This window comes from Pituophis catenifer, unplaced genomic scaffold, assembly GCF_029215685.1.
Source record: "Pituophis catenifer annectens isolate HBS135680 unplaced genomic scaffold, rPitCat1.0.hap2 SCAF_7, whole genome shotgun sequence".
NCBI lineage: Eukaryota > Metazoa > Chordata > Lepidosauria > Squamata > Colubridae > Pituophis > Pituophis catenifer.
Genome location: NW_027256887.1, coordinates 67,422,836 through 67,436,422, shown reverse-complemented (window position 1 = coordinate 67,436,422; position 13,587 = coordinate 67,422,836). Strand labels below are relative to the sequence as shown.

At 35.5% G+C, this 13,587-nt stretch overlaps 1 protein-coding gene across 1 annotated transcript in view; it reads left to right on the top strand.

The window, feature by feature from the left end:
- Nucleotides 1-13,587, top strand: part of POLR3B (RNA polymerase III subunit B) — a 71,008-nt gene that overhangs the window by 22,343 nt on the left and 35,078 nt on the right. The window contains exons 12-18 of the mRNA XM_070948023.1: nt 2,196-2,357; nt 4,309-4,509; nt 5,322-5,484; nt 6,888-7,041; nt 8,924-8,998; nt 10,250-10,348; nt 10,802-10,929. Coding sequence (XP_070804124.1) covers nt 2,196-2,357; nt 4,309-4,509; nt 5,322-5,484; nt 6,888-7,041; nt 8,924-8,998; nt 10,250-10,348; nt 10,802-10,929 — 982 coding nt within the window. The remainder of the gene's footprint in view (nt 1-2,195; nt 2,358-4,308; nt 4,510-5,321; nt 5,485-6,887; nt 7,042-8,923; nt 8,999-10,249; nt 10,349-10,801; nt 10,930-13,587) is intronic.

Genomic DNA, 13,587 nt, shown 5'->3' with positions numbered 1-13,587 from the left:
ATTTGAATGAAAAGGGATTGATCCTGTATTAAGGAGAAAAGCAGAGCAGTCTGCACAATGTGAAGACATAAAAGGTATTGTGTCTATAAAAATGTGTGAAAACAATAGTAGCTAATTTCACACCCCATGGGACAAGGGAGCACGAAATGTGCTTTAGCTTTAGATAACAGTTGTTTCCACTAGCCAAGCTGGTTTACAGAGCTTTTTCTTCATTTTTTCAGCCCACAAGAGGCTTGGTAGGCCAGGTGCCAGCAGAGGTGTTAGCGAAACCTACCGACTCCAAGCTTAATCTTTTCACCTACCTTTTCTCTTTCCTTAATGTGTTCATTATTTGCTGAGCATTTCCCTCCTCTTTGTCCTCAGGGTTTGTTTGGCATTTTTTTCCCTCTCTCTCTCTTTCTTTCTAATTCAGCTTGCTTTGTATGGGTGAGATATGGAACAGCACCAAAATCCGGCACCCTGGAAAGGAAAGGATTTCTACCCTATGACAAAAGAAAACCGTCTTGACTTCAGAGATTGACTAATCCCAGCTGTTCTGATAATATAATTAAGGCTGCCTAATGTCTTTAATTTTGCAACCAGTTTGTGTGAAAAGGAGAATTTGGCACTCTAAAGCCTTAAACAGTAAATGGCAATCTCAAGGAGCCTAATTAGAATTCTCTGACATTAAGCTAATTGGTGAAATTCTATTTCAGCAGCTTAACTTCTTTATTAATTTTTTTTTCCTCAGGATTTTCCTTGAAAATCAATTGATGAACTGTCACTTTCTTTCCCTTATACCTTCAACTACATTTGGGTATAATTTACTTCCCAGTCCTCTTTTTGAAAGGCCTTGTGCTTGCAATGAAAATTTAATGATTATTATTACTGGGATTTAATCACTTACTCTTGATCTAAAAAATAGCATATCATGAATCTTTGCCATGCTCTTAGAAATAAACCCTTTTAGAATAAACAAAAGTAAAAAAAAGTCACTTTGACTTTAGAATAGATTGGAACAGAAAGAAAATACTCTGGTTAGTGGAAATCTTTTTGAAGTTAGTAAAAATTTATAGAAAGTTTATTATATATTCTATATAGTGGATTATATATCATCAGGTAGGATTTAGGAAATAATTCTGTATGAAATCCTGGATAGTTACTGCTATGTAACTGGATAGTTAAGTGACTGAATGTACTATAAAACATGAAAAGATTTGTTTGTTTTGCTAATATATTGTGTGACGCCATTACGAGTATAAATAATCACTTATAGTTTATTGCAATTTATATTGTGATATCTAGATTCAGAAGTTACGAGAAACTCAAAGTAATAACAGCTTCTAACAGTTGTTTCTTTAAAGTTATATTTAGAGTGCAGTTTATAAAAACTGGAATATGCACAATTAATAGTAAATCATTTCAACTGCTGCGTGTTCAGAGTGATCTAGATTTTGAACCAAAAGAAGCTTTATCAGCCAGTGTTTTCTATAAACTATTAGGGATGCAATGATGGAAAGATGATGAATATAATCAGTATAAATGTTAATTTGGAAAGTAAAGTAGATGCTTGGCCTTTTGCCAAAAGGGGCAGAGTTCTGCTAATACTTCTAAGAAAATGGAGACAGTTTTAAAACAGACTCATTCCCTGCAGGAATTAAATTATGCAATAGATTCCAGAATGTCTTAACAGGGCCTGTTTAAATACTTAGCTTGTTTGGTGCTTAACAATGTATTGTATGCTGGGAACTTGCATTTTTGGCATGCACTAGCAACTGTATTTTAGTCTTCCTGACAATTAGAATTGTAAAAAAAAAAAAAAAAGCAAAGTTTGGAATGGAGCTGTTTTCTAGAGACAAGAGAAGAAGCTAAGAATGAAAAGCAGTGTTTAATCTCTGGCTACCTTGCTGTGAAACATGTTAGATAGCTTTAAATAAAAATAGCTCCCCCCCCAAAAAAAATGTATCAGTAGAAAAAACACTGCATGTGAATGGGCAAATTAGCGAGCCAACTTTAAAAAAAGTGACAATTAAATATAAAAAAGTAAAATGAGTTGGAAGGAATTTATTAGATAGGGAACAATGAAAACTCCACAGAATTGGAAGGACCCTCTGTTTTCTCCTTTCATAAATATTGGATAAACAATATGATAGCATCATCGCTCTATTTCAACATTTCCTGGGTTGTAAATTAATGACTTTAAATTTTTATTGCAGCTTCTGTCCCTTCTATTTGAAGACTTGTTCAAAAAATTCAATTCTGAGTTGAAGAAAATCGCTGACCAAGTAATCCCCAAGCAAAGAGCTGCCCAGTTTGATGTAGTTAAGCACATGCGGCAAGATCAGATCACCAACGGTATGGTGAATGCCATCTCGACCGTAAGTGTTTCATTTGGATGGACAGCCTTGAGATATCATGAGCCAAGTGACAGGATTCAGTGCAAATTACTGTTCTGCCCCAGCTACAGACCCTAAAGAACGCAGCACACAGAAACTCTATACAAAACTTATTTTACTCCAATAACTTAGTCTTTATCAACCAAAGGCTGTTAATAAACTGTCTTAACAGCCTACCAGAATTCTAAGATAAGGTAATCACAGTCTTACTAGACTTGGCAGAAAGCCCAGAAGCAATTTTGCAGACAAAGGAGAGTGAACTAAAATTGTTCTCTACAGCTTGTTGCAAGCGGCGTTCCTTCTTAAATAGGCTGAGGGAGTGGCCAATTAGCCCTAAGCCTTACTCTCGAGGCGACCTCCTCCTGCCTTTTGGCAGCTCTACGCGCCCGTGCATTGAGAAGAGGCTCCTCCTCTTCGTCCTGTTCACTTAAAGGAGCCTCTCAAGGTTCTGAAGGCCCTGGCTGAATCCCTGCCTCTGGCACCACATCTTCTCCAGCCTCCTCACTTTCCAACTCAAGCACCAGCTGCACAGGCTGCTGGCGCAGCACCACACCAGCCTCCTCGTTGTCGGAATCAGCTACAATCTGCACAGGCCGCTGACGGGCCACAACACTTACAGGCTGTCATATTGCACAGTGCTTCTTTTTCCAATTTTAATTCAAAACCTTCCTTGGATTTGTTTATAGAAGAATTGTTAGTAGCTTGCTGTGTTATATTTGTAAATCATTTTACAGTTCATCCATTTCTGGTTTCTATCATCTGGAAAGTACAGTATATGAGGGGCCCTTGGTGCTCTCTGAGCTTGGTTGTTTTCCTGCAGACATTTTGTTACCCAAACTAGGTAATCTCATCATCATTGACGCTGTTGCCTAGTTTGAGTAATGAAACGTTTGCAAGAAAACACCAAGGATCCATCATTTCAGCCCCGAGCTACAAATATTCTCCTTTATCAGTACAATACGTTTCTGTCAGTTGATGGAGGTGTTCAAAGTGTTGTCTATATTTTGTTGGATGTCTTTCTTGAGAATGTGAGCAAAGTATATCACCGGATCCAGTTAATTTCTTGACTTAAGTGTGAAGATCTTTTAAGGTATGGCAGCATAATCATTAAATATTCACTCCAAACAGAACAATTTAGCATCTAGATTATTATCTTTCTGCTATCAGAAAAGATTAGTGATTAGTGTCTGTTTCCAAGCTACTTAATTAACGTTATAACTCTCTATTTAAAAAAAAAAAGTCTGTCTTTAACTACTTTGGTTTATTTGATATGTTCTTAGATTATTGCCAATATCTGTTCTTTGTAACAGTGTACAGGACTTAATATAATAGTTTTAAGTTGAATGAATGTTTTTTTAAAAAAAGTTCCTGAAGTTAAGAACAGTTTAACCATGGTACCAGTTATTAAGAAAAGGGAAGTGTATTGTTAATTTTTTAATTTGGATTCTTGCACTAAGTAGTAGGGAACTGGATTCAATTGTTTAAAAAACCTGTTCCCACTTTAAAATTCTGTGATTTAAATCTGGATCCTGTCCAGGAAATGTATTATTATAATGCACCCTAGAAATAAATAATGTATTGGGCTGTTCCAACCATTCCAGTTGTTTACCAACAGAGAAATGTCTTGCTTATGTATCTCTTCACCTTAGTACTTGAATCAAAATGCCAAATAAAAATGGAAATGGACTTTAAACAATTGAGAAATTTGCCTGCACAAACAATCGATCAAAATCTGCAGCAAAATCTTGGTATGCTGAAGTTCAACACATGACCAACAGCGTGATTATTGTCATTTATACAAAAAAGTTTCCTAGATTTTCCTGATAGATGAAAATCTGGACCCATTTTACCATGTTTTCCAAATTGATACTGTTTAGAAATGTAAAAGGTTGTTTGAAGCATTGACCAGTTTTACGTGGTTCTTTATCTTTAGGGGAATTGGTCACTGAAGAGATTCAAGATGGATCGACAAGGTGTGACTCAAGTATTGTCACGCTTGTCCTATATCTCTGCTTTGGGGATGATGACAAGGATTTCTTCTCAGTTTGAAAAGACCAGGAAAGTGAGTGGGCCCCGATCTCTGCAGCCATCTCAGTGGGGAATGCTGTGCCCATCAGATACTCCTGAAGGAGAGGTAAGATCCATTGGGTTAATGCACTTTCCCTTGTCATATTACGTTATACTTCACAGGTTATTATATGGATGTACTGCCTTTGCCTATTCCCATCCTTTTTTGCTGTCTTTTCCCCTCAAAATGAAGAGGAGAACCTCTTCAATGCATCACCTCCATGCAATAACTTGTACTGCTTCCATGCCATTAAACAAGTCCTCCTGGAATATCCATGATTCAGCAAACCTTTTTCATAGCTATTTTCATGCTCTAAACTTTTCCTCAATTTTGATTGATGGTTTTATGTCCTTGAATTCTTTTGGCTGGCTATCCTCTTTAAAAAGACAACTTTGAATTGTTGGAAACAAATTGCTAATAAATACATTCTCCTGATAGCAATTTGCAACAAAACTGTTGTTTAGTGCAAAACGATCTAACTAGCCCTCATAGGTATAAACCAAAAAAAAAGTTGTAATTTTAATTCCAAGTATGGTTGTAAAGCTATAAATATCAGTTATGTCACTTATGTTTTCTAGGATTAAATTATGAATTCTATTCTGTGTTTTTTTTCCAATATAACCTGGAATTAGTTGCCACTAACCAGCCAAATTCTGATAGCAATCACCAAGTAACAGTGGCTAAAATTGCAAACATAAATATTGACATTATATACTGCACAAAATTACATACTAATATGTCTGATACATAATAACATATTTGATGGCCACCTAAGCAGAATGTTTGTTAAATTTATCTCTTAGTATTTTCGTTATATGAATTGATTTTATATACTTGTTTTCCTTTATAATTTTTTAATTGACTTCTGTTTTCATCAGGCCTGTGGCTTGGTTAAAAACCTAGCACTGATGACTCACATTACTACTGACATGGAAGATGGCCCTATTATTAAATTAGCTGGTAACCTTGGAGTAGAAGATGTAAATCTTCTGTGTGGAGAGGAACTTTCATATCCAAACGTGTTTCTTGTTTTCCTTAATGGTATGTTACTACTTTTAATCCAAGTGAAACAGGATACTAGAAGTTTAAACATTAGTATAAATGATGTGTCCTCATAATAATTAAGACTTGATCAGATAATTTTTCAGAAAATGAGATTTTTGAATGTGTTATTGTGTATGTTAACAGTGCAATTAAAGGTTCCCAAACTTTGTCATTTCAGTTAGAATCCTAGTAATTTTTTTCACAGCACTGCTAAGCCAAAACTGAACTATTTCAAGCTAGTAGTTCTTGTCGTGTCTGACCAATGTTGAATATCACAGTTTCCTTTGAGAATTTTAAACATCCCATGGTGCCTCTGTGAATACGCTGTGCATTGTGCAAAGTTTGGGAACTGTAGAGTGCATATGTGCCAAGTAGAATGCTTCTTGCATTCTTTTTTTGATGGTTCATCCCATGGCATAAATGTAACATTTAAAGTTACATATTAACGTTGATTGGGGAAGCCAATTTTTATAAATCTGTAATATATTTCATTATAGAGATACAATTTTCATACAATGAGCATGATTCTAAATCTTTTATGTTAGTTATGACATGAGGCAAAGTTTTAGAAACCCAACTTCCACATTTAAAAAGTACCTAAATACAATTATGGCAGGAAATAGACCCTCAACACTGTTGACAAATCAGGAGCAAGATGTGAGATTGTAAAATCTGTACCTGCACAATTATTGTGCACTGATCCCAATACTGCTACGACATATTTTCAGCACACTGTTTCTCATGCAAAATACTCCCAGGTAATATGCAATAAATACTTAAAGTGCATTTAATAGAGTGTGAAATTGTTTTAAGAAAAATACATACATGATTGGGGATGTTGAGAGTTACAATCCCTCATATCTGGAAAATACCAATTGGGGGAAAATGTGTAGAAATGGTAGAAGAAGGGTAAAATAAAGCTTTTTCCCTCCATCTGCTATAACTATGAAAGTTCCAACCCAGCAAGATTTTACCAGGAAACATATTTTTTTACTTTTAAGAGAGACCATATTGAAGTTCTTAGAAGTAATAATGATATCAACAAAAAGATAATAAAATTGTTTTTGTTGCAATATGAAAATTGTTCTCTTTTAGGTTTGCATCATTTTATTTCAGTGCTTTAAATGTTGCTACCATTTTATTTCTAGGAATGACTGGTCCAAATCCAAATTATAGCAGAAATTCAGTTGAATTACCTACTATAATTTCTTGAAAAATGCATTGACTTTACTATTAATTGCTGCATGTTTATGTCCCAGGACGGAATAGAAATTGATCAAACATTTCATAACTATGCTGATAACAACTTGGATTGTTATTACACAGAAAGCCAACATTTGGCTTTATCCATTGAAATGATGGTAACATTTACAGAATCATTTACTTGTTTGCTTGAACAGGTAACATCCTTGGTGTCATTCGAGATCATCAGAAACTAGTCTACACATTCCGGCTAATGCGTAGAGCAGGCTATATCAATGAATTTGTTTCAATCTCCACAAATCTTGCAGACAGATGTGTGTATATTTCTAGTGATGGTGGAAGGCTATGTAGGTAAGAATTTTGAATATGCTTTTCCCAGGCCACGGCACCAGAATATTCCATTCCAAGTATACTATCAAGTTGTTCAGTTCATTCACAAAAAACAGTTTTAGACACATGTGCACTCTACAAGTTGATTGGCAAGCAGCTGGCACTTCACCAACAAGCCAGTCATATAAATTGGAACTCAAGGGATGCACATGTCAGCTGTTTAAAAGTATCATGTTGTATGATTAGTGTTACTTAATTTTTCAATTTTGCTGTGGTTTTCTTCTTTAATCCTATTGTAGTTATTGAGATCTCCACTTCCATCTGGAAAGCAGGTGTTAGCTCTTAAACTGATTGCTTGAACTGGAATATTGTGGTTATTTAGGTCGTACTGGAAATTATGTGCAAGTAGTAACAACTCTTGATGTCTAACTGGGCATGCCATTCTTTGTAACTTTTCTTATATGTTTATAATAAAAAGCCTTTGAAAGGTTAGGTTGCCAATTTAAAGCATTAATTTTCATTTTTTAAAAAAAAAATCAGAAATGATTAAAAAAATCAACTTTACAGAATAATGCAATAATTTATTTTTTCAAAGCTATTTTTTAGCTTTGAAAACTGCAGAATTTATTTTGGTTCCCTGGAATGATAGATTTAATATTGTTACCATCTAAGCTAAATAAATGTATTTCCACCAAGTAGCAAATTGGTATGAATTAACTGAACATACCTTTCAGTTAGCATTTTAATCAAAGCTGGCTGAGGAATTCTGGGAGTTGAAGTCCGCAAGTCTACAAGTTGCCAAGGTTGGAGACCCTGCTCTACATTATGTCATTTCCTTTTTTTAAAAAAAACATTACTCTTTCCTTCAAGAGACTTTCACTCATATTTAATTTATACTTTTAAAGTTTATAAAATTAGATAACATTAAATGTAGAAATAAGTGATAGTAAAGTATTTGCTAAATGGGTTATAGCCATTCCCTCTTTTAAAATATATTACTTTTCTACTTAATGTTAAAAAAAATTTGCAATTATTGATAGAAAGGCTAAACGGAGACCTGTTATGCATTCCCTAGCCATATATATGCTAGCCATATATATATTAGAAAATAAGCATAAAGCATTGTCAGAATGGTATATATAGCCTGCCTGCTGTCAGAGCACATTAATACAGAATAATACAAATGTTACATTATGTCATGTTCTCATGACGTACACACACACACACATACACACACACACACACACACACACACACACATTAGCGGGTGAGAAGGGCAGTTTTCCTACTTTTACACAGTTGTGTGGTTTGTCCTGAGTTGTGTTTTTAGTTACATTGATCACCAGTGGTACCTCCTGGTGATCGCTGTAACTGAAAATAAATGCCAATAATTGAGTTGCAGGTACATCCTTCTAAGTTCATCTACCTTTCAAACTTTATAGCCTAATATGAACCACCATATGGATAAATACAATTCCTGCATGAGATTTCCTGTTTTATATTGGGAATATCTTTGTAAGGGCAATGGAAAGTATGTGCAGATCTATTTCCATATTACAATGAAAGCTGTTGTGTATGCCAGTTGGAAGCCCTTTATTCCTTCAGTATGTCATTTCTCTGTATATGATAAGTATTTCTTTTTTTCTTTCCTGAACTTTTTTGTACATTATATTTACAAGAGTAGTCTATCTTTTATTAATGGCATAATGTATGCAGTCAGCTAAGACTGAGTATACAGGCTCTAAATCTTTAGGATCCATTCTGCTTCAGTCCACTCTAATTGTAATTCCCTATCGTATTCCTCATGCTGCTAACTTCTGCTGTTAACAAGATCTTCATTTCATCTCTGAAATGTCGTGATAATAAAATACATAATGTGTCAACTCTCTTTCTTATGATCTAGACCCTACATTATTGTGAAGAAGCAAAAACCCGCTGTAACAGAAAAGCATATGGAAGAACTTGCACAAGGCTATAGGTAAACAACTCAGCAAGTTATCATGGTTCCTTTACTAGGATCTATCTGTTCATAAAAATAAGAATAAACAGCATTTCCTATGTTTGCAATCCAGTATTTAAGCATAGATATTTCTATGCTCTTCATCAACAAGCTACCATTCAGTTCTGGGCCTTCAAACTGACTCATGAAATGGTATTAGTCGGAGCCACTAAATTTTCCTCCCCACCAAATAATTTTTATATATCATTAATTAAAATATATAGAAATAAACGTGAAGCAGCACTGATGTAAGAGTTTGCAGTGTATTCAGCTGCATCGGAGCTCTGCACAGAGCTAGTGATCTGAGGTTGAGAAAACAAAGAGCTGCCTGACTACTGTGTGTGTCGTCCATCCGTCTCCGTCCCCATCCCCGGTTAGCTAACAGCACATCATGTTAGCCAATATATAGACTGAGCCAATGGGTTTTCAATCAGGCCATGTATGTACTGGCTAATTCAGCTCCATGTTAGCCAGCAAGTAGATTAGACTAAAGGGATTTTCAGGAGGGGTTGGTTCACACATTGGCTAATCAAGCTCTTTGTTAGCCAAAACATGGGTTTGATTGACAGGATTTTTGTATAGGCTATTCTGCTCATTAGCTCATGCAGCTTTGTGGGCTAACTAATAGGTTGATGGCACCAAAAATGTCATTCTTTGAAGTAAAAAATTATAGTGATTAGTGATGCAGTTGTGTTCTGAGATATTTTTTTCAATGCAGAGGGGCTATTTCCTATAATGAATCTCCTGCATCTCCTTGCTGTAAGAAATTACATGGTAGATAGTTGCAGTCCAATACTTCGTTTGACATTCAGTATATGGGTACTTTATGATCATCATGCCCACTACTACATTAGTGTGGCGAGAGTGCCCATTTCAAATGCACTCATTGGCACCACAAAAGTTAAAGAAGGAAGCACCTGGCTAAATGAGTAAGGCATATAATCTTGTGGAAACCAAATCTGGTTCAGTCCTTAGCATCTCCAGGACAGTCAATCCTCTACCTGAACCTCTGGACAGCTATTGCTAGTCAGAGTCTTTGGTTAAAATTTACTAAATTAAGTTATTCTGGACTCCATTTAAGGTAGAAATCTGTGTGTGGAAATTCATTTATATGAAAATCCTGTTTTCACTTTGCTTTAGTATTAGTTTTTTGTTTATCTTTTATGCACATTTGCACATGGATTACATGAGCATATACATTGTTTTGAAAAATAAATATTTTATATTCAGGAATTTTGAAGACTTTTTACATGAAAGCCTTGTTGAATATTTGGATGTGAATGAGGAAAATGATTGCAACATTGCACTCTATGAACATACAATCAATAAGTAAGTATTCTGGCATCATTAAAACCTTATATTATAACATTGAAATTGGAGCAAGAAGATATTTAATCTCCTTGGGCATATATTCTAAGAATGAAAAAAGGTGAAATTTTGTACACCCAGATGTATATGGGACATAAAAAGAAGTTTCTTTTCTTTATTAACATTGTCTTCAAGAACATTTATGTGACTAGGTAACATAATTAAAACAATAAAATCTAAAACCTGTTTTCCTCATTTGGTACTACAATTGTCAAACTCATCATTTGTTTGGTACGTTACCATTGGATCTAATTAGTATCCAAAGGTCTTTCAGAACAGCTGGGTTTTCACCTACTTCCAGAAAGCCATTGGGGGTGGGGGGGCACTGTTACTTCACAGGTCCAGTTTCTAAGTATGTAACCATGTGATTTTAACTTTAAGAAATCTAGCTATATTTTTTTTCTCCTTTATTAGAGAGACAACACACTTGGAGATTGAACCTTTTACTCTTCTTGGAGTCTGTGCTGGTCTCATTCCATATCCCCATCATAACCAGTCTCCAAGAAACACTTACCAGTGCGCTATGGGAAAGCAAGCTATGGGTAAGACTTCTGTGCCTTCAGATCAAAATAGTTATTTCATTCATCCCAGATTCAGTTTCCCTTAGCTTTGTTAAATATTTCTGATACTCTAATTTGAAAACATGTGCCTTCTCATATCCCCAATTTTTGACAATGCTTTTCTATTTTAAAAAACAAAATTAGAAATGTACTCAGAGGCTAAGATAAAAAAATTGATGAGAGATATTTTGCGACATGCTGTTTTCATTTATCAGCACTAAATTATCAAGATTATTTTTAGGGTAATGTAGTTATTACCCTTTTCAGAAAACAGGAAATCCCCAATTCATCAACTATTATTTCTTAAGTGAGATTATTAAGCCCCATTATTAAAACAGAATTCCAGAATTCATGGCTAAGAAATTCACATCATAGCTCTGTTGTACTTCCTACAAATGTTCAATTCAGCAGTGATTTCCCTGCTCTTTGCCACTTTTAAATAAGCATAAGAGAGGGTCACTTGTATATATACAAATATATATATATATATATTGCTGGCCCCTACAGCCCACATACATTGCAACTAATATGGACATATACCTGTTAATATACATTAAGACAGTGTAAAGCATTTGAATAGGTGCTTTGTAAACCATTTTGCCAAAAACAAAACATCTCCTTTTGAAGTTTTGAGGACACCCCCCCTGGAATGAACATTCAGGGCTTCGAAGTCTTTTCCCATGAGTCTTTTGTCTCTGCGCCCATGTGGGCGCATAACTGCTTCACATAGCCAGCAGAAACATTGGCTGACCACAGGACTGCTGTGCACAAGGCTTTTGGGGAATGCAGCAGTCTCAGAATTGGATGACCAATACTTGTTTGAGCTTGTGTGGCTCAAATGCATTGCACAACATTTATTTATACATTACACATTTGTGTAACACATGGATTCCCAGTTCTTCACCATGGCAAGCAAACTGTCACGTACCTACCATCTGTTATTTGCAAATTACATGTTGCTGTGTAGCTTTAGCCTGGCTTGTTCTCCATCTCCCAAAACAAATGCTTTATGAAGACATTTCACCGGTCCTTAAATAACACCTGCAGGGATTTTTTTCTGCAGCAACTGCAACCGATGAAGAGAATCTTCTTGCCACCGTTCATTTATTTCAGTAAGGCTCTTCTCAGTGAACCTAAGTTGCCATTACAATTTGCTTAAAACATTAACCGTGAAATTCGGTTAGGGTGTCATTCCTGGTGGTCACATAAATTCAGTGAGTATAATATATAGCCAAATAATGCTGCTTCTCAGTTGATGGGGGAGGGGGAATAAAAGTATCTTAGATAATCTTTTTTTACATAGGCAAAACCCCTATGTAATACATATTCTTTCCCTTCAGCACATTAGAAACGTTTTAAAAATATTTTACACACCATCCCTTTTCTTTTAATTGCATCCTGTTTCTTTGTCATGCTTTCTTTTTTTCCAGGAGAATCTATTTTAGGACTATTAGCCTCAGAAGGTTTGGTTAGTTACCACACACAGTTAAGCAGGATCAGTGTGTACAGAAAGCCAATTCAGAATCTGTAGAGTTCTTTTGTACTTTTCTGTGTGAAGGTCTTTTTTTCTCATTTTGTTTTCAGTGTCATTTGCAATTCATTGTCTGTGTTTTCTGAGGTTGGTGTATTCAGCTGCTTTGACCCAGGGTCTTGCACATTTAGCTCCTTGGATACAATCCTCTGACGTTGCTGCTGACGATGGGAATACAAAAGCTGCTGAATATCTTTAGTAATTATTGTTAAAGGCTTTGTTTCTGTGTGCTACTGCAAGCACCTGAGGAATGAGCAAGGAGATAAAAGTACAGTTCTAAAGCTGAGATGTAATGGACTATTTTTTTTAAAAAAAACCCATATACACATTAAACATCTAGTTGTGTGCTGAATATTTGCTAATAGTGGCTAGACTGTTTTTTCCTTCTGAACATCTTCCCTTCTGTGCCTGTTGATGTGTGGGACTGTAGTTCCTATAATCACCAGCTGGCTATGGTAAAAGAAGTTATAATTCAAAACACCAGATTAAAAAAAAATACAGACATAGACATAGTGCCTATAGGAAGCTCAATTCTTATAATCCTAGATTGGCTACAAATTAACTTCAGGCACATCTGCACAGTTTACATTTGGTGCTGTAACTTATGAGTTGGCTATTTTGAATCTGTCTGGACAGTGATTCATCACATCAAAATACGTTTGTTCTTTAAAAGTGTCAGCCCTCCCTTATGGTTGTCTCTGCCTGTCCCTCCCCACCCGCTGCCACTAACAGTCTTTGTATTGTCCTCTGGGAGATACATGTTCAAGTCCATTTAGTCACTTCCTGGGCTGTCAAGAATTTGGGATTATTGAGATAGTCTTTTGGCTCCCTGCCGAGAAGAAAGGACTTGTTACTCAGCATTGCCCCATTCTGATTATTTGAATACTTCCATTGCCTGAGAAATGTCTTCCTTGAGGCTTAGCAAAAATTAGGCGGATCCGTGGATCTTAAATAACACAGAGAGTACCAGATGAACTGAAATTCTGATGATATATGTTGGAAGGTATACAATGGGTATAAATAGAAATAAAACCATATTTCTAGATGGAAGATCACTTAAGTATTTTTTTTAATTGACTTTTCTTTCAACAAGTCTATGAGCAGCTTAT